At 42.6% G+C, this 22,326-nt stretch overlaps 1 protein-coding gene and 1 pseudogene across 1 annotated transcript; one reads left to right on the plus strand and one right to left on the minus strand.

Moving 5' to 3' along the window:
- The first annotated feature begins 4,651 nt into the window (after nt 1–4,651).
- On the plus strand, nt 4,652–8,356 carry LOC129818140 (torsin-1A-like; annotated as a pseudogene).
- LOC129818139 (ribosome biogenesis protein NSA2 homolog) lies at nt 8,160–18,388 on the minus strand. The gene is made up of 6 exons (XM_055873768.1): nt 18,226–18,388; nt 17,538–17,725; nt 17,168–17,318; nt 16,686–16,865; nt 8,958–9,150; nt 8,160–8,526 (listed from the first exon to the last, which is right to left on the minus strand). The coding sequence occupies exons 1-6, from the start codon at nt 18,226–18,228 to the stop codon at nt 8,459–8,461; spliced, it is 783 nt and encodes a 260-aa protein (XP_055729743.1). The 5' UTR covers nt 18,229–18,388; the 3' UTR covers nt 8,160–8,458.
- Nucleotides 18,389–22,326: the final 3,938 nt, after the last annotated feature.

Here is a 22,326-nt window from a genome sequence, read left to right on the forward strand (position 1 = left end):
CGAAAGGGATTCAATCTTCTGGGGGAAAAAATTATTGTTCTTCCGCATCTGGCCATCATTGTGTTGAGACTCTCGACACCCATAAGCCTCAAACATGAAATGACTGAGGGGAAGGCGACAGTACCAGTACTCAGCATACCAGTATATCAAAGCTGTGCCCTGTTAATCTATTGGGGAGGGATGTGATAAAACTCTTGAATATAGCAGTAACACCTACAGACAAAGGTATGAAAGCCCAGGTTGTCAAGAATAACATGGTAATCTGTGGGGAAGGGGATCCGTGTTACTGGTATAGTCAGGACTTAATGAGGGGAGGTTTGACCGACATACCCAAAGCATTAATGGAACTAACAGATAATGTAATATCAGGACCCACAAAAATGTCCCCAGATGACTTACACTGTACTCTGTGGTATAACAGGCAACCTGGACCCGACTCTGTATATGAGAAGGCACTTCTAAACATCACTGAATGCACAATAGGTCTAAAATGGTTTCACTAGGATTCCACTCACGCAGCCGTGGAAGTGGAATTACCTGCTCCTATCCAGCAGTTTCACAGAGAAAAATGGAGCCCACATGTGTCCCTTGCTAAAGAGTCTTCCGAGAAGTGGAAGGATATGGGATATTGGGTAACAAAGGGGAAACGACTAGCAGACTGGGTCACGGGGGAGGGGGGTGTACAACATAGCCCATCCACAGACAGATACAGACGCAAATTAAACTGGAGAGCTAACAGTGCCCCAACAGTGCACATTAGTGATTGTGGGGGGGACTTCTAAGAAGCAGAGTACCTTTTGACAGAAGAACAGGAGACAGATTTAAAAGGGATACCCGAGTATTTGTGGTCTCAGGGTCCCTCTGATGTAGGATTAATTAACTTCTTTGGGACAGGGGGGCAGTATTGAGTAGCTTGGATAAAAAGGTGCCCAGAGTTAACTGCCTGCTACTCTGTCCTAAAAGCTAGAATATGCATATAATTGGTAGATTTGGATAGAAAACACTCTGCAGTTTCTAAAACTGTTTGAATAATGTCTGTGAGTATAACATAACTCATATGGCAGGCAAAAACCTGAGAAAAAATCAAACCAGGAAGTGGGAAATCTGAGGTTTGTAGTGTTTCAACTGTTTGCCTATCCAAGATACAGTGGAAATGGGGTCATGTTGCACTTCCTAATGCTTCCACTAGATGTCAACAGTAATTAGAACCTTGTTTGATGCTCCTACTATAAAGGAGGGGGGAATGAGAGGGGATTGAGTCAGAGGTGAGTCAGAGGTCTGGCAGAGTGCCACGAGTTGGCCACGCGCATTCACATGGTAGCTTGCGTTCCATCGCATTTCTGAAGACAAAGGAATTCTCCAGTTGGAACATTATTGAAGATTTATGATAAAAACATCCTAAAGATTGATTCTATACTTAGTTTGAAATGTTTCTACAGACTGTAATATGACTTTTCGTCTGAACTTTCGCCTGGAACTGCCAGCGCGTCGTCAGTTTGGATTGTGTACTAAACGTGCGAACAAAAGGAGTTTTTTGGACATAAATGATGGACTTTATCGAAACAAATCAAACATTTATTGTGGAACTGGGATTCCTGGGAGTGCATTCTGATGAAGATCATCAAAGGTAAGGGAATATTTATAATGCTATTTCTAACTATGTTGACTCCACAACATGGCGGATATCTCTTTGGCTTGTTTGGGCTCTGAGCGCTGTACTCAGATTATTGCATGGTGTGCTTTTTCGGTAAAGCTTTTTTGAAATCTGACACAGCGGTTGCATTAAGGAGAAGTTTATCTAAAGTTCCATTCATAACACATGTATTTTCATCAACATTTATAATGAGTATTTCTGTAAATTGATGTGGCTCTGCAAAATCACTGGATGTTTTGGAAGCAAATCATTACTGAACGTAACGCGCCAATGTAAACTGAGATTTTTGAATATAAATACGAACTTTATCGAACAAAACACATGTATTGTGTAACATGTAGTCCTATGAGTGTCATCTGATGAAGATCATCAAAAGTCAGTGATTAATTTTATCTATATTTATGCTTTTTGTGACTCCTCTCTTTGGCTGGAAAAATGGCTGTGTTTTTCTGTGATTTTGCGGGGACCTAACATAATCGTTTGTGGTGCTTTCGATGTAAAGCCTTTTTGAAATCGGACACTGTGTGGGATTAACAAGAAGTGTATCTTTAAAATGGTGTGAAATACTTGTATGCTTGAGGAATTTTAATTATGGGATTTCTGTTGTTTTGAATTTGGCGCCCTGCACTTTCGCTGGCTGTTGACGAGGTGAGATGCTACCGTCCCACATACCCTAGAGAGGTTAACGCAGCAATATGTAACTTTTTGGGCGACCCAAATTCATAGAAATTCATGTTACACAATACATTTCGTTCGATAATGTGCATATTTATAGCCACAAATCTTGGTTTACATTGGTGCCATGTTCAGAAATGGCTCCAAAATATCCGGAGAAATTTTAGAGAGCCACATCATCTAACATAAATACTCATCATAAACTTTGATGAAAGATGCATGTTTTACATATAATTAAAGATACACTGGTTCTTAATGCAACCGCTGTGTCAGATTTAAAAAAAAAACTTTAGTAAAAATCACACCATGCAATAATCTGAGACGGTGCTCAAATATAAATAACATTTCTCCGCCATGTTGGAGTCAACAGAAATACGAAATTACATCATAAATATTCCCTTACCTTTGAATATCTTCATCAGAATGCAATGCCAGGAATCCCATTTCCACAATAAATCGTTTTTTTGTTCGACAATGTCCATTACTTATGTCATATTAGCAACTTTATCTAGCATGTGTAGTACACGTGTCCAAACACCGGCGCATTGAAGGCAAACGTCAGATGAAAACTTCAAAAAGTTATATTACAAGTCGAATAAACTGGTCAAACTTAGTAGAGAATCAGTCTTTAGGATGTTGTTATCACATATATCCAATAACGTCCCAACCGGAGCATTTCTTCATGTCTGTATAACTCATGGCACACATGGACATCGCATGGCTAGCGTGCGTGGCCAGGAACTAGAAATCTGCCAGACCAGTCACTCAAATAGCTCCCATGCGGAGCTATTGTGAAATAGCACAGTTACAAGTGGAAATCAAACTGGATGGACAACAGAAATAGAGGAAGGACTAAGAACAAACAAGAGAGAACTATTATAAAGTAGACTGTGTCTGTAAAATGTGTATAAGATGTATAAATTGAAGGTAAAAACAGAAATGTTTATCAGTTTACTCCAATTGGGGGATCGGTGGTAGGGTTTGCGGGGAATAATAATAAAGGTATACTCTTTAAAAAAAGTATGTATGTCTATGTAGGTATGTGTATGTATATATGTGTATATGTATGCATACGTGAATGGATATATATATTTACCCCCCAAAAATATGGGGGATTGGAAATGATGCAGACAATTACATTGGAAGCAACATTCTTTCCGCAATATTAAGCTGATCCACCCCCCCAAAAAAATCAAAAAATAAAATTGCTCCCTTCCAGCCCCACATCACACTAGAGGCTTCATTCCACGTTCTACTGACTGTTGACATCTAGTGGAAGGCGTATGAAGTGCAAACAGATCCATAAATTACAGAGATTTGAATAGGCGATGACTTTCACATCGACCCTTTTCAGATTTTTTACATCCTGTTTGGAAGTTTTCCTGCCAAATGAGTTCTGTTATACTCACAGACATAATTCAAACGGTTTTAGAAACTTCGGAGAGTTTTCTATCAAATAGTAATAATAATATGCATATGTTATCATCTGGGACAGAGTAGGAGGCCGTTCAATTTGGGCACAAATTCATCCAAAAGTGAAAATGCTGCCCCCTAACCCAAACAGGTTTTAAAGTCCCCGGGCCACTAGGAGCGACATGCTGTGTTGTCATGTGTTACTGCCTTGCTATGTTGTTGTCTTAGGTCTCTCTTGTCGTGGTGTGTTTTTGTCCTATATATGTGTATGTATGTGTGTACTGTATATATTTCTTATCCCAGCTCCCGTAGGAGGCCTTTTGCCGTCATCGTAAATAAGAATTTGTTCTTAACTGACTTGCCTAGTTAAAGGTTGAATAAATGTTTGTACCATGTTGTGTTTTCATGTTTTCTTAGGTCTCTCTTTATGTAGTGTTATGGTGTCTCTTTTGTCATGTGTGTTCTGTCCTATATTTGTATTTTATTTTTAATCCCAGCCCCCGTCCCCGCAGGAGGACTTTTGCCTTCTGGTAGACCGTCATTGTAAATACGAATTTGTTAACTGACTTGCCTAGTTAAGAAAATGGATGGTGAAACTTGCCAGCCAAACAGAAAAGCAAGGCGAAGCAATTCAAGCATTCATGAAAGTCATATTGAAAAAAAGTATTTTATAAGGCGTGAAGACACAATAATTAAGTGGAACTTTATAGTTACGCGGTAACATCACGTGCCACGCATAGTCCTACCTTCAAAATGATTCGGCAATCATTATTTATTCGAAAAACACAGTTACCATCATTGTCGAAATAAGAAAGTTAGACAGAAAAAAAATCCGCCCGTTGGACAAATAAAAATGCTTTGCATTAGAAAATGTCTCATATCTGCCGTTTCCATTACACATATCATATCATGAACAATAAAACCCCTAAAGAGACCCTGGTGCTTTCTCTACATGGCTGGACTGGCACAGGGAAGAACTTTGTCAGCCAGCTGATAGTTGAAAAGATCTATAAGGAGGGCATGGCCAGCCGTTTCATCCACCAGTTTGCATCTACAGTTCACTTCCCCCTATCAGAGATTGAGAACTACAAAGTAAGATATAGGACGTAAATGTATTTTGTGGCTATGCTGTAAGTTATTCTTCACAGCTCTAGTCTGTGTTTAATACTGTTGTGTTTATCCCCATTGTCCAGTCAGAGCTGCAGCAGTGGATCAAAGGCAATGTCACCAACTGCCCACGCTCCATGTTCATCTTTGATGACATGGACAAGATGGACGCTGATCTGATCGACTGTATAAAGACCTACCTGGACTACTACCAAAAACTGGACGGGGACTCCTACTGCCAAGCCATCTTCATCTTCCTCAAGTAGGGGAGACAGACCAGCAGTGTGTGTTTAAGAAATAACTTTAGTATTTTCTTCAACTAGATCTACGGTTGTGGCCAAAAGTTTTGAGAATGACATAAATATTCATTTCCACAACGTTTGCTGCTTCAGTGTCTTTAGATATTTTTGTCAGATGTTACTATGGAATACTGAAGTATAATTACAAGCATTTCATAAGTGTCAAAGGCTTTTATTGACAATTACATGAGGTTGATGCAAAGAGTCAATATTTGCAGTATTGACCCTTCTTTTCAAGACCTCTGCAATCCGCCCTGGCATGCTGTCAATTAACTTCTGGGCCACATCCTGACTGATGGCAGCCCATTCTTTCATAATCAATGCTTGGAGTTTGTCAGAATTTATGGGTTTTTGTTTGTCCACTCGCTTCTTGAGGATTGACCACAAGTTCTCAATGGGATTAAGGTCTGGGGAGTTTCCTGGCCATGGACCCAAAATATCCTTAGCGCTCACCTTGTCTTCTCCAGACAAGCTTTTTTCCGGATGCCCCAAACAATCAGAAAGGGGATGCATCAGAGAAAATGACTTTACCCAAGTAAAGCAGTCCAATCCCTGTACCTTTTGCAGAATATCAGTGTGTCGCTGATGCTTTTCCTGGAGAGAAGTAGCTTCTTTGCTGCCCTTCTTGACACCAGGCCATCCTCCAAAAGCCGTCACCTCACTGTGTGTGCAGATGCACTCACACCTGCCTGCTGCCATTCCTGAGCAAGCTCTGTACTGGTGGTGCCCCGATCCCGCAGCTGAATCAACTTTAGGAGACGTTCCTGGTGCTTGTGTAAAGGATGTGAAATGGCTAGCTAGTTAGCGGGTACGCGCTAGTAGCATTTCAATCAGTTACGTCACTTGCTCTGAAACCTAGATGTAGTGTTGCCCCTTGCTCTGCAAGGGCCGCGGCTTTTGTGGAGCGATGGGTAACAACGCTTCGTGGGTGACTGTTGTTGATGTGTGCAGAGGGTCCCTGGTTCGCGCCCGGGCGTGGGGACGTACTAAAGTTATATTGTTACATTGATGCTGTTGACCCGGATCACTGGTTGCTGCGGAAAAGGAGGAGGTTGAAAGGGGGGTGAGTGTAAAGGATGTGAAATGGCTAGCTAGTTAGCGGGTACGCGCTAGTAGCGTTTCAATCAGTTACGTCACTTGCTCTGAAACCTAGATGTAGTGTTGCCCCTTGCTCTGCAAGGGCCACGGCTTTTGTGGAGCGATGGGTAACGACGCTTCGTGGGTGACTGTTGTTGATGTGTGCAGAGGGTCCCTGGTTCGCGCCCGGGTATGGGCGAGGGGACGTACTAAAGTTATACTGTTACACTTGCTGGACTTTCTTGGGCACCCTGAAGCATTCTTCACAACAATTGAACCGCTCTCCTTTAAGTTTTTGATGATCCGATAAATTGTTTATTTAGGTGCAATCTTACTGGCAGCAATATCCTTGCCTGTGAAGCCCTTTTTGTGCAAAGCAATGATGACGGCATGTGTTTCCTTGCAGGTAACCATGGTTGGAGAGGATGAACAATGATTCCAAGCTTCCAGTCTGTTATTCGAACTCAATCAGCATGACAGAGTGATCTCCAGCCTTGTCCTTGTAAACACTCACACCGGTGTTCACGAGAAAATCACTGACATGTCAGCTGGTCCTTTTGTGGCAGGGCTGAAATGCAGTGGAAATGTTTTTGGGGATTCAGTTCATTTGCATGGCCAAGAGGGACTTAGCAATTAATTGCAATTCATCTGATCACTCTTCATAACATTCTGGAGTATTTGCAAATTGCCCTCCCACAAACTGAGGCAGCAGACTTTGACACAAATATTAACTTTCACATTCTCAAATTTTGGCCACAACTGTACAGGCATCCATTATCCTATCTTTCCCACAACTAAGTGACCTGTAGTGACTAGTATTTTACTTAGCTGAAAGTCAGCTGTCAATAAGACATTTAATCATACAAAATTAAAGTTATTTCTGATCCCTTAATATTTACTGTGTGTTGCTCATCTCCATAGCAACGCTGGAGGAGATAAAATAGTTCAGGTGGCCCTGGACTTCTGGAGAGCAGGGCGAGACCGAGCTGAAGGATTTGGAAACACCGCTCTCCTTGTCCGTGTTCAACAACAAGCAGAGTAAGCTAGCTGTTCACTATCACTCTTTAGATGCACTGTTGTAACTCATTCTCGTATTTAACAAATCATGCATTGAAAGATCAAATCACACATCTGTCTAATGTTAAGATTAATCCCTTTTGTTTATAATCCTGGAATTAGAAAACAAGGCGTTTTAGACCTCAAATACAAAATTCCTGTTTTATTCTGTCCATCCTTGTTTCTTCTCCCTAACCCATCTTATTACTGTCTCGTTCTCACCTTCTCTGTAAAGGTGGGTTCTGGCACACTAGTCTGATGAGCCTGGTGGACTTCTTCGTCCCCTTCCTGCCTCTGGAGTACAAACACGTTCTGATGTGTGGCATGGTTGAGATGGCTGCCAAGGGCCTGAAGCCCAACCAGGAAGTTGCTAACCAGTATGCCAGAGAAATGATTTACTTCCCCAAAACAGAGAAGCTCTTCTCCGTAAAGGGCTGCAAGACCATCAGCAAGCTGTCCCACTACACAGCATTGCAGTTGCGGAATGAACGATCTACGAATCATAATGAGTACTAATTTATGATGATTTTGTAGGTCTGATAAATTGGTCTGCAGTTCCCGACGGCAAAGAAAAAGGGAACATCTACCGCCTACTCTACTGTGGGGACTTTCTTAATGAGAACATCTCCGCCAGTCAGTGACAGAAAGTGGATGACCCTCAGCTATCCGGACATCAACGGGCTTGCCTGCTGTCAGACCTTTCTGAGGAGTGCAGGACACTTGTATAGGCTGACTTTCTCCCTTTCTCACACCATCCTTTTTCACAAGCATTGATCTTAATCAGTTTTGAAGGACACCCCCTTCTCAGAGCGCAGTCACATATGAATCTTGTTGTGAGGCAATATGCAACCCAAAAAATCAGAAAAACAAATGACAACTGTATTTGACAAACTTTTTTATTCACAGTCCAGAATTTAGTTACGACACCTTGTTGCAAAATATGCCATCTGATGTTTTCTCCATCTCCAACACACGGTTTAACCACAGATGTCTGTTATTCCATGCCAGTCCCAACTCTGGCTGTATCTTACAGGCACAGTCTGTATAGAGGAGCGGTTTCCCGGACACAGATTAAGCCTAGTCCTAGACTATTAAACAAGGTCAATCTCCATAAATGCTTTAGTCTAGTACTAGGCTTAATCTGTGTCCGGGAAAACGTCCCATAGAGTTCTTCATTTTACACCAGCAGTACAGCATTAATGCAGCCGTCGTTCTCTGGGTTATTTGTCACCTGGGCGTATTTACCTGAGGAAGAAGAGACATTTTAATCCCTACATTTCAGAAATGGAATTACACTGAGATTGTATGCAGTTTTATATAGTGTTGTCAGGAGTGAGATCAATCTAATACATTGCCATCACTCACTATTCTTTACTTTGGCCACACCCGTCTTATAATCAGACATTTCTGCACCGTTTAATAAAAGTATACATTCTCCTGTAGCAATGCCGGACTACACCAACCCCCAAAGTTCTGCAGCCCTCTGATTAAATAAATAACATATATAGGGCCGGGTTCTCAGACAGTCTAAGCTTAGTCGTAGACTAAGCATGTTTAATGGAGAATCTCCATGGAAAGTGCTTTTTAGTCTAGAGCTAGGCTTAAATTGGTGTCCGGGAAACCGGCCCATACTGATCCAGATAAATATCCATGTGAGAGGACAGGAGCTGACTCACCCCAGATGACCTTTCCCCCCTGCGTTACCAGGCCCAGCTCGCTGACGTTGACCTCTACTACGGTTCCCTTGGTGATGACCCCCAGAGTGGTGTAGAGGGGTGACGAGGGGTTCTTCTTCACACCCAGGATGGGAAGACAGAATGTGGCCTTCAGCTCCGGGTGGGTCACATGGGCCTTTTTGAAGCGTAGACCCTGAAGAGAGGAAAGGGCAGAGGCAGGTAGGACATTTATTTCAGGGGTTTTTGCCTCTTCACTAGGAACATCATTGAAAGAAGTGGAAAACTCTGTTCAACACTGAGCCCACTGGAGGAAGTTTGCCAATGGTCCCCAAAGAGCAAAAAGGTTTAAGTCAAGTCAATTTAAGTTGTTTTACGTCATTTAGTTGAATGCACTGTTTGTAACTAAGTTGATCTAGACTGATACATATGTAAAATGTAGTTGCTCACACAGTGATGAGGGTGTTTACACGTCAAAGTTTCAAACACTGCAACTAACTGAGAAAAGTGGCGACATGCCAAATACTGTATATTAGAGAACATACACATTAGGGCTGGGGATACATTCAAATTAATTATCTTTTTGCGTGATATTCCAAAATGCCTGTATCGCTTAATTTAGTTTTGTATTTGTGTGTTTATATCCACTTGTTCTCATGTCTTTTTGGTCTTGTCTCGTTCGCTCCATCTGTGCACCTTTCCATTCACACCAGAGATCTGTATAATGACGAGATGCTCATGTCTCCGCCCTAACAATGGGAGTCGTTGTCCCAAAGGCGGGAAGGCAGGTGACAAGCTTAGGATAAAAATAAGCCCATAGAAATGTATTGGGCTTAATTTGTACAGATTTTGGCGAGAGTGAAAGCTCTGATTCGGCTTTCTCCCAAGCTCCTCCCCCTACCACTCAAACAGTTTCAACTTGCATTTGAGGTTTGGTCCAACAGAAATCGGTCATATGGACATTCGAAACACATGGAGACATTTTACTGTAGGAGGATAAATTAACCTTTCGAACCATACCCTGTTGATGTTTCAACTCAAATCTTGAGCAGAGCATACACTACTAAAAACAGATGTACCAATTTTCAGTGTGGAAAATTAATGCTCAGTTTCACACGCATTACTGCAGCATTTTAGTCAAATAAAGATTGCTATACAGGCCGTTTAGTCGGTTTTATAAAATGTGCAATAAGCATTAAACAATTATATGGAATTGGCAACTCGTTCCCATTCTGAGAAATAAGGTAGGCCACTTAATTTCAACATGTGAACAAAGTGGACAGGCTAGCATGCTGTTCAAACAGGTGGAGACGGACAGAAGGGAACAAAGTGGACAGGCTAGCATGCTGTTCAAACAGGTGGAGACGGACAGAAGGGAACAAAGTGGACAGGCTAGCATGCTGTTCAAACAGGTGGAGACGGACAGAAGGGAACAAAGTGGACAGGCTAGCATGCTGTTCAAACAGGTGGAGACGGACAGAAGGGAACAAAGTGGACAGGCTAGCATGCTGTTCAAACAGGTGGAGACGGACAGAAGGGAACAAAGTGGACAGGCTAGCATGCTGTTCAAACAGGTGGAGACGGACAGAAGGGAACAAAGTGGACAGGCTAGCATGCTGTTCAAACAGGTGGAGACGGACAGAAGGGAACAAAGTGGACAGGCTAGCATGCTGTTCAAACAGGTGGAGACGGACAGAAGGGAACAAAGTGGACAGGCTAGCATGCTGTTCAAACAGGTGGAGACGGACAGAAGGGAACAAAGTGGACAGGCTAGCATGCTGTTCAAACAGGTGGAGACGGACAGAAGGGAACAAAGTGGACAGGCTAGCATGCTGTTCAAACAGTTGGAGACAGAAGGGAACAAAGTGGACAGGCTAGCATGCTGTTCAAACAGGTGGAGATGGACAGAAGGGAACAAAGTGGACAGGCTAGCATGCTGTTCAAACAGGTGGAGACGGACAGAAGGGAACAAAGTGGACAGGCTAGCATGCTGTTCAAACAGGTGGAGACGGACAGAAGGGAACAAAGTGGACAGGCTAGCATGCTGTTCAAACAGTTGGAGACAGAAGGGAACAAAGTGGACAGGCTAGCATGCTGTTCAAACAGGTGGAGACGGACAGAAGGGAACAAAGTGGACAGGCTAGCATGCTGTTCAAACAGGTGGAGACGGACAGAAGGGAACAAAGTGGACAGGCTAGCATGCTGTTCAAACAGTTGGAGACAGAAAGGAACAAAGTGGACAGGCTAGCATGCTGTTCAAACAGGTGGAGATGGACAGAAGGGAACAAAGTGGACAGGCTAGCATGCTGTTCAAACAGGTGGAGACGGACAGAAGGGAACAAAGTGGACAGGCTAGCATGCTGTTCAAACAGGTGGAGACGGACAGAAGGGAACAAAGTGGACAGGCTAGCATGCTGTTCAAACAGTTGGAGACAGAAGGGAACAAAGTGGACAGGCTAGCATGCTGTTCAAACAGGTGGAGACGGACAGAAGGGAACAAAGTGGACAGGCTAGCATGCTGTTCAAACAGTTGGAGACAGAAGGGAACAAAGTGGACAGGCTAGCATGCTGTTCAAACAGGTGGAGATGGACAGAAGGGAACAAAGTGGACAGGCTAGCATGCTGTTCAAACAGGTGGAGACGGACAGAAGGGAACAAAGTGAACAGGCTAGCATGCTGTTCAAACAGGTGGAGACGGACAGAAGGGAACAAAGTGGACAGGCTAGCATGCTGTTCAAACAGTTGGAGACAGAAGGGAACAAAGTGGACAGGCTAGCATGCTGTTCAAACAGTTGGAGACAGAAGGGAACAAAGTGGACAGGCTAGCATGCTGTTCAAACAGGTGGAGACGGACAGAAGGGAACAAAGTGGACAGGCTAGCATGCTGTTCAAACAGGTGGAGACGGACAGAAGGGAACAAAGTGGACAGGCTAGCATGCTGTTCAAACAGTTGGAGACAGAAGGGAACAAAGTGGACAGGCTAGCATGCTGTTCAAACAGGTGGAGATGGACAGAAGGGAACAAAGTGGACAGGCTAGCATGCTGTTCAAACAGGTGGAGACGGACAGAAGGGAACAAAGTGAACAGGCTAGCATGCTGTTCAAACAGGTGGAGACGGACAGAAGGGAACAAAGTGGACAGGCTAGCATGCTGTTCAAACAGTTGGAGACAGAAGGGAACAAAGTGGACAGGCTAGCATGCTGTTCAAACAGTTGGAGACAGAAGGGAACAAAGTGGACAGGCTAGCATGCTGTTCAAACAGTTGGAGACAGAAGGGAACAAAGTGGACAGGCTAGCATGCTGTTCAAACAGGTGGAGACGGACAGAAGGGAACAAAGTGGACAGGCTAGCATGCTGTTCAAACAGGTGGAGACGGACAGAAGGGAACAAAGTGGACAGGCTAGCATGCTGTTCAAACAGTTGGAGACAGAAGGGAACAAAGTGGACAGGCTAGCATGCTGTTCAAACAGGTGGAGACGGACAGAAGGGAACAAAGTGGACAGGCTAGCATGCTGTTCAAACAGGTGGAGACGGACAGAAGGGAACAAAGTGGACAGGCTAGCATGCTGTTCAAACAGGTGGAGACGGACAGAAGGGAACAAAGTGGACAGGCTAGCATGCTGTTCAAACAGTTGGAGACAGAAGGGAACAAAGTGGACAGGCTAGCATGCTGTTCAAACAGTTGGAGACAGAAGGGAACAAAGTGGACAGGCTAGCATGCTGTTCAAACAGGTGGAGACGGACAGAAGGGAACAAAGTGGACAGGCTAGCATGCTGTTCAAACAGTTGGAGACAGAAGGGAACAAAGTGGACAGGCTAGCATGCTGTTCAAACAGGTGGAGACAGAAGGGAACAAAGTGGACAGGCTAGCATGCTGTTCAAACAGTTGGAGACAGAAGGGAACAAAGTGGACAGGCTAGCATGCTGTTCAAACAGGTGGAGACGGACAGAAGGTTGTGTTCATAACAATTCAATTGTTTTGCCCTGTTAGCTGAATTCAGAGCTTCTGAAATTATACCTAGGTCAAAGTTGGCTGAACTTGCAATATAAATATTAGGGATGCACAATATAAAAAGTGAGCATATCGGAATTGAGCGATATTAACAAAAAACGCCAACATCGGTCCGATGTCTAGTTTAACACCGATGTGCAAAACCGATGTCAAAGCTGATGTGCATACCTATAACGTCACTACGTCATCTACCTATGCCATGAAAAATACAGCGCTACACAGAACCAAAGCAGAAAAATACTAAGCGCACACGTCCAACAACTAAACAAGTTCAAGTCGAGCAGTCATTTGAAAGAGTAAGAACATTTCAGCGAGACAACTCAAAAGGCAAAATCCATTAAAACGCCAAGATAATGGAATTCATTGCCCTTGACAATCAACCTTTCTCTGTTGTGGATGATGTTGGCTTTCCCCGACTCGTCGAGCACCGGTACACACTACCAAGTAGGCGCTATTTTTCCAGATGTTGCCCTACCAGAGTTACAGTATTGTTGAAACACATCCATGAGCTACTTGCTATGGGCACCACTGGTATTAGCTTCACGACTGACATTTGGACCAACGATGTCAGCCCCATGAGCATGCAGAATCTGACAGCACAGTGGGTCGATAAGGATTTCGTACTGAAGAAAGCCGTATTGCATGCTCAAGAATGTGCTGGTTCTCATACCGCTGCTGCCATTTCAATGGCATTTGAGAACATGTTTGAAACATGAACACACTCCTTGCTCCATTCGAACTGAATCAAGAAATAAGCTAATCAACTGCGTCAGCAGACGTGATACCCTCGGTCATGGCATTGAAGCGCCTGCTCAACAAAACTGCCGACACAGACCGAGGGGTTAAAACTTACAAAAGTACTCAAGGCTGTGAACAAACGATTTGGCGGCATTCTCTCTCTGAGCCTCTTTACTGTGTTGCCCCCATGCTCGATGCTAGGTACAAGGACCGTTACTTTGATGCAGACAAGAAACAGGGTTTACGTGAAATGTTACATACACAGCTGGACAAAATGGAAACGGACACAGTGACAGTGCACACCAAGGAATAGAGGCCACGGACAGACAGAGCTGAAACTTCACTGCTTGACATGGATGATGAAATCCTGGTTGAGAATGAAATGACTGAACAACAACGAAACAGCAAAAAATATGTTTTGATTACGTTTTACTGGTAATGGGGACACGTAAATGCCAACAAAATAACTTTTTGGTCACTGCAGGTGGCACTAGTGCACTTCACAAAATAGATGGCATCATGAGGTAGGAAAATGATGTGGATATATTAAAGCAACATCTCAAGACATCAGTCAGGAAGTTAAAGCTTGGTCGCAAATCGGTCTTCCAAATGGATAATGACCCCAAGCATACTTCCAAAGTTGTGGCAAAATGTCTTAAAGACAACAAAGTCAAGGTATTGGAGTGGCCATCACAAAGCCCTGACCTCAATCCTATAGAAAATGTGTGGGCAGAACTGAAAAACTGAAAAGGCCTACAAACCTGACTCAGTTACACCAGCTCTGTCAGGAGGAATGGGACAAAATTCACCCAACTTATTGTGGGAAGCTTGTGGAACGCTACCCAAAACGTTTGACCCAAGTTAAACAATTATAGGCAATGATACCAAATACTACTTGAGTGTATGTAAACTTCGGACCCACTGGGAATGTGATGAAAGAAATAAAAGATGAAAGAAATAATTATCTCTACTATTATTCTGACATTTCATTCTCAAAATCTGACTTCAACTGTATGTATGTATATACATGTGTGTGTGTATGTATACACAATTAGTATTTGGTATCATTGCCTATAATTGTATGTATACACACATATGCTTACATACACACGCATATATACACACACACACATACATGTTTACACACACACGTATATGTTTACATAAACACACACATACATATACACTAGAGGTCGACCGATTAATCGGAATGGCCGATTAATTAGGGCCAATTTAAAGTTTTCATAACAATCGGTATTTTTGGACACCGATTATGGCCGATTACATTGCACTCCACGAGGCGGGCGAACTACCTGTTATGCGAGTGCAGCAAGGAGCCACGGTAAGGTGCTAGCTAGCATTAAACTTATCTTATAAAAAACTATCAATCTTAACATAATCACTAGTTAACTACACATGGTTTATGATATTACTAGTTTATCTAGCTTGTCCTGTGTTGCATATAATCGATGCGGTGCCTGTTAATTTATCATTGAATCACAGCTTACTTCGCCAAAAGGGTGATTTAACAAGCGCATTCGTGAAAAAAGCACTGTTGTTACACCAATGTGTACCTAACCACAAACATCAACTCCTTTCTTAAAATCAATACACAAGGATATATTTTTTACACCTGCATATTTAGATAATATTGCCTGCTAACATTAATTTATTTTAACGAGGGAAATTGTGTCACTTCTCTTGCGTTCTGTGCAACAGAGTCAGGGTATGAGAGGCAGTTTGGGCCGCCTGGCTCGTTGCGAACTGTGTGAAGACCATTTCTTCCTAACAAAGACAGTCAACTTCGCCAAACGGGGGATGATTTAACAAAAGCGTATTTGCGAAAAAGCACAATCGTTGCACGAATGTACCTAACCATAAACATCAATGCCTTTCTTAAAGTCAATACACCAAAGTATATATTTTTTCAAACCTGCATATTTAGTTAAAAGAAATTCATGTTAGCAGGCAATATTAACTAGGGAAATTGCGTTCAATGCACGCAGAGTCAGGGTATGTGCAACAGTTTGGGCCGCCTGGCTCGTTGCGAACTAATTTGCCAGAATTTTACATAATTATGACATAACATTAAAGGTTGTGCAATGTAACAGCAATATTTAGACTTATGGATGCCACCCGTTAGATAAAATACCGAACGGTTCCGTATTTCACTGAAAGAATAAACGTTTTGTTTTCGAACTTATATTTTCCGGATTTGACCATATTAATGACCTAAGGCTCGTATTTCTGTATGTTATTATATTATAATTAAGTCTATGATTTGATATTTGATAGAGCAGTCTGACTGAGCGGTGGTAAGCAGCAGCATGCTCGTAAGCATTAATTCAAACAGCACTTTCCTGCATTTGCCAGCAGCTCTTCGCTGTGCTTCAAGCATTGCGCTGTTTATGACTTCAAGCCTATCAGCTCCCGAGATTAGGCTGGCAATACTAAAGTACCTATTAGAACATCCAATAGTCAAAGGTATATGAAATACAAATGGTATAGAGAGAAATAGTCCTATAATAACTACAACCTAAAACTTCTTACCTGGGAATATTGAAGGAACCACCAGCTTTCTTATGTTCTCATGTTCTGAGCAAGAAACTTAAACGTTAGCTTTTTAACATGGCAGATATTGCACTTTTACTTTCTTCTCCAACACTGTGTTTTTACATTATTTAAATCAAATTGAACATGTTTCATTATTTATTTGAGACTAAATTGATTTTATTGATGTGTTATATTAAGTTAAAATAAAAGTGTTCATTGTTCATTCAGTATTGTTGGAATTGTCATTATTACAAATATATAGATTAAAAAAAAACATTTTTTTTTTTAATGGCTGATTAATCGGTATCGGCTTTTAGAAAAATCATAAATCGGTTGACCTCTAATATATACACACACAATAAATATATATATATATATTATACACACACACACAGTATGCTAGTGAGTAATGGCACCATCCTTCTTACCATGGGTCTGATGAAGCGTTCATATTTGGGAGGCTTGCGGGTGAAGTTGTCACCTACGAAGCACACTTTGGTCACCATCCTCTTCCAGGCCTTCTTCTGCCTCTTGCCTGTACGGATTACTTTGAGCACCTCTGTCTCCCCCTGGGCCCGAACCTTGGGCAGGGGCACCTCCCATTTACCCTACAGGGAGAAACAGAATATCCAATCAGAGACCATTTCAGGACACCTTTAAGAACCTGTTTTCAACTAAACTGGCTTGGGCTTTGCACACGTAGGTCCAATTTCATTGAACGTGCATTTAAGTTAAGGACTAGGCTTAATATGGGATTGTTGGAAACCAGCCCATACAGTTTTATGTTGACATTTGAAACAATTAGTCAGCTAGGTATTGTTCCCTTTTATACAAGATAATCTGTTCAGACATACACTGTCTTCGGTGAGACATGACGAAAACAAGTAAAAGAAAGGCATCGAATACTCACAGCCTTCTCCTTCCTCTTCTGTTTGATCATGTTGGAGAGGATCTTGGCGCGTGACTGTCCCTCTCTGTCCAGCAAGTAGGCTGGTACTGCTCCCTCAGGAGTCTTGTCGTCGTTCTTCTGCTTGGTCTTCCTCTGTTCGTGCATTTTCAGGCTGTGGTGAGACAGGTTGTGGTACATAGCTGTCAACAAACAGCGCCAATGGCAAATCAAAGGAAACATTTGTTTGCCCGTGCTACAGACCGCTATATTGGTCTGTTAATACAGGACTAGTAAAGGCCCAGTACACTACTTTCATTATAATAAAAAATATATGTTATTCTGATTTTTCAGAGGGTGTTGCTGCATGGTAGTGTACGACATATATACTCACGTCTTCTTCATCTGGATCTTCTCAGAGTGCCTCTGTTTGTGGTAGAGTTTGGCCTTCAGACCAATCATCTTCCTGGCTTTGTGTGAGCGCTCATGGGCCTCACGGCTCTCCTTCTTCCTCTTCCTCTCCTGATGGTCCAGGCGCTGGCCATGGCGCTTGCGATGTAACTCAATGTGTTCGTTCTGGGGCTGGGGTAAGAGGAAAAAAAGGATTACAGTTCGACTTCTTTTTTAAAGGGTTGGGGCTTTCTGAATGTGTGCTAAGTAAACAAACATCACAAATCATTTATGATTTCTGAATATATAAAGGTCGGCTTACTTGGCTCAAGCATCCTCAAAATATGTTTGCAATGATGACCATTAAAGTAACTTAGTTAGCTAATTGTTGATTGATTAGCGTTAGTTACTTGAGGTAAGGCAAGATCAAAACAATTCAGTTCAGCGGGCGTATTCCTAAAGTATGTTTCATAGTAATTTCAAATTATATTAACTATTGTGCATCGGATTTGCAAATATGTATCTGAAACAAGCCGTGGTTTTATATCTAGAGCAGTTCGACCAACAAAACACATTTGAGACACTGTCGTCAGGCGTCTGCCACATGTTAGCTAGGCAGCTTGCTAACTTTGCATGCTAACAGGTTTTCCTATCAAATATGTTATATAGAACGTGAAACGTGGATATCTTACCATTTTGTGTCTTGAATGTTACGTGTTCAGGTATAATACTTATTTGATTGAACTGGTTGTTTCAAATATGTTTATCTTTCGTTGTTTTGACTTAAGGCTTGGGTCGTTGGTGTTTATTTTCCCCGAAGCCAGAATTTTAGAGGAAGTACGTAATTGGAGTGTCCTCAAACAAATTCCGGAATGAAACCTGGTGCGAGGGTTCAGGAACTGTCCCGTTGCACACTATAAACGGTACTAAATTGACGAGTTACCTATAAATTAATAATAAAAAGTTTTAATAGTTTTAATACTCATTACACTTATCTTTTTAAAATGTAAAACCGGAAGTGAAATTCTGATGCGAATGTATTTTGAAGGTTGCTTTCATGAGGAAAGTGTGAGGAAAATTAGGAAAATGTGGATAGATTTCTTATAGTTGCATCATTGAGATATGAATACATGACTGTTTTTGATTATTGTTATCATGAAAAATGATTTCCGGGCATTTAAAGAATGTGTTTAGCCTATTTTACAGCCAGTTTAAGGCCAACAGTAGGTGCTAAATTCAGAGTTGAGCAGGGGCGAAATTGCCAGACCATGTGGACTATTCCTACTTCTATAAGCATAATCAGGTGCGCGTCCTTACTCAACATTGACAGGAGCGTTTTGAACAAAAGATATACAAATTGACAAAACTCAAATTGAATGAAAATAATAATAATTGTTTCTCAAAAGTGTGCATAGGTTGTGAGTTCTGCAAAACACATGTCCAATCTGACAATGAGAACTGTAGGCCTAAATGACTAAGAATCATGCAGGGCCTAAAATTAACACCACCTGCCAAATGCGGGTCGATTTTGGCACTGGCGGGTAAAATGTCCATTTCCCCAGCCACGTTGGCGGGTGGTCAAGGCTCGACAGTGTGAGCATTTCACTCACATTTGAGAATAAAAATAGTGAAGTATGATCATATTTATAGCAAAGTAAATGCTGCAGTAGCTGTTTTATAAATGAGAAACTACCTGTTGCACATATTCCAATTGGCAGCGGGAAGAGCTTCACAGGATTGGTCGACTTGATTACCAACCAGAGCAGAGGATGGCCATTTGTTTGAAATCAAACCCCTCAGCCAATTAGATGACCAGGAACTTCTACATGAGGCCAGGAAAGCTCTGATAGAACAGGTAATGTAAATGACATCATCATCCCAACTCAACAAAACCTCAATTGGTAGATCACTAAGCAAAACGTTTGGGAACCCCTGATCTAGTGTGGATGTAGGAAGATACGCCTACTGATAGCTAACATCACTTTACAAATAAGAGTATCAATCAAATGTATTTATAAAGCCCTTCTTACATCAGCTGATGTCACAAAGTGCTGTACAGAAACCCAGCCTAAAACCCCAAACAGCAAGCAATGCAGAAGCACAGTGACTAGGAAAAACTTCCTAGAAAGGCCAGAACCTAGGAAGAAACCTAGAGAGGAACCAGACTGAGGGGTGCCAGTGTAACGGATGTGAAATGGCTAGCTAGTTAGCGGGTACGCGCTAGTAGCATTTCAATCAGTTACGTCACTTGCTCTGAGACTTTAAGTAGGGTTGCCCCTTGCTCTGCAAGGGCCGTGGCTTTTGTGGAGCGATGGGTAACGATGCTTCGTGGGCGACTGTTGTTGATGTGTGCAGAAGGTCCCTGGTTCGCGCCCGTGTCGGGGCGAGGGGACGACGTAAAGTTATACTGTTACATTGATGCCGTTGACCCGGATCACTGGTTGCTGCGGAAAAGGAGGAGGTTGAAAGGGGGGTGAGTGTAACGGATGTGAAATGGCTAGCTAGTTAGCGGGTACGCGCTAGTAGCATTTCAATCAGTTACGTCACTTGCTCTGAGACTTTAAGTAGGGTTGCCCCTTGCTCTGCAAGGGCCGTGGCTTTTGTGGAGCGATGGGTAACGATGCTTCGTGGGCGACTGTTGTTGATGTGTGCAGAGGGTCCCTGGTTCGCGCCCGTGTCAGGGCGAGGGGACGACGTAAAGTTAAACTGTTACACCAGCCCTCTTCTGAGTACAGCACAAAGCTGTGTAAAAGCTATGAGCTGAACCACCCAGAGATTCTACAGTTGGTATTTAAATTGTTCTCCTTCACAGGTCTGACACGGAGGGGGAGAGGAAGAGTGATGGTTTCATATATGTTACGAATCCAATTTGTACAATGTTATGAATTTGTGCTTATCTTCAGAAACTGCATAGGGACACCGTTTGATAGTGTTGTGTACACAATGAGATCTCTGCCTATGTACTGTACCGTAGTCTCGTCATGGATTTGTGAGTGTCCACAGAAATAGAGTGTTCATAGAAGAAGACATTATTAGCAATACAGTAGTGGGTTCGTTGGTGATAGTAGCACTACGGTAGTAAAAGTGACCCTAATTGCAATACTACAGTTGTAACAGTGTCCCCATTAGTAATACTACAGTAGTAAGTGTTGTTCGTCTCTCTCTGTAGGCTCTGGGGGGGGGGGTGATGCTGGGTGATCCTGGCTCAGAAACGAGGGGCTAGCCGGGACATCCAGAGTTGCCATGACAACACCCAGGCTGAGAAGAGGTACTTTAATATCGCCGGGGCGGCAGGTAGCCTAGTGGTTAAGCGTGTTGGGCCAGTAACCGAAAGGTCGCTGGTTTGAATCCCCGAGCTGACTAGGTGAAAAATTTGTTGATGTGCCCTTGAGCAAGGCACTTAACTTCTCCTGTAAATCACTCTGGATTAGAGCGTCTGCTAAATGACTAAAATGTAAATGAAGCCTCACATAGTGACAGACCATCTTCTACTTATACCAATCCACAATGAAAGTAAATAGCAATTTCTGAAATTAATCATGTCATTATTGGAGACACTTAAGGGCATTGTGAATTGTACTATTCGTTTTGCTGTTTGTCTTGCTCATCTCCAGTGGGTCTTGTTGCCAGCGAATGACAAATCCCTTTCATCACTATTCTAAATGCAGATCATAATATAACTGTATCAGAGACAAATAGTAGACTCATCAGTTAGCACCATAGAGAAAGATAGGATTCTAGTGCCCAAAAGCCTGTTATAGCATGGCAGCGCCATTGAGGAATTTCACTATTTTGAAGTAATCAACTGGGTGGGACTTCCTATGGGTTAAGGAAGGATCACATAATTCCATCCAGATCACCAGGAGGGATCAGCCAATAATGTATACCTGTGAGTAAACATTCCATAACTGCAAGTAGCAGTAAATCACCAACCTTGACCTTATACCCGTTCAAACAAACTAGGTGGCAGTGTGCACCCTTTCAGTTTGTTTGCCAACTCACAGAATTTGGACTACAAAATGGAGACAGTCTCCATGGCGCCGCCCATGTTCTCACAGACGCCAGAATGGGACAGATACAATGACGCGATGTCTAAGTCCATGTTTAGCACCATTTACCAGGGTCATATTCACTTTTTTCTACAGTGTGCGCTAATAAATATGTCCCAGGTCGTAATGAATCGAATCTTTCCTCCTCCTCGGTTTCAGGGCTACTCTACCGCCCTGCGAACTCTGACAACTGCCACCTTCTCCTTCCAGCTGGACAGCTACGAGGCCATGAACCTCCAGCACCAGAACACCCCGCTCAACAAGATGGCTGGCCTCGCCTGATGACGTCACCTCCTGTTCCTAAACTACAAGAAATGGCTAGAGGATTTGAGATTGTTGCACTTCGAAACAGAACAGTTATGGTTTGACAAATCTCAGCATCCAGTTCAAGCATGTGGCATGGGCATGTCACAAGAGACTAGGATTGGACTAATGGACTCTTGTACCGAACAAGAGCACAATTCAGTTGTTATAGTATGTTTCTGTGGAATATACATGATGTTTGAATGTAAATGTAAACCAGGAAAGCCACTGTCAATACTCTTGTAAGGGTGTTTGCTGTGCAAACAGATTAATCAAGAACATGGTAGTCCGTGTATGAGGGCATATAGTAGTGCTGCTGAACATATTGTAGTAAAATGTATAGACATTGTATGAAAGATGATCTCGTGATGAAATGTGTCATTTCCATGAGTATATAGAACTATCACACTTCAGGTGTCCACAGCACTGTACACAGACAAC

Source organism: Salvelinus fontinalis, chromosome 21, assembly GCF_029448725.1.
Source record: "Salvelinus fontinalis isolate EN_2023a chromosome 21, ASM2944872v1, whole genome shotgun sequence".
Lineage (NCBI taxonomy): Eukaryota > Metazoa > Chordata > Actinopteri > Salmoniformes > Salmonidae > Salvelinus > Salvelinus fontinalis.

Excerpts from the sequence above, each read along its gene's own strand:
- LOC129818139 (XM_055873768.1), bottom strand. Across the intron at positions 16,866-17,167 it reads AGAAGAGGAAGGAGAAGGCT|GGTAAATGGGAGGTGCCCCT; the intron begins GTGAGTATTCGA and ends TTCTCCCTGTAG. Across the intron at positions 9,151-16,685 it reads AACGCTTCATCAGACCCATG|GGTCTACGCTTCAAAAAGGC; the intron begins GTAAGAAGGATG and ends TCCTCTCTTCAG.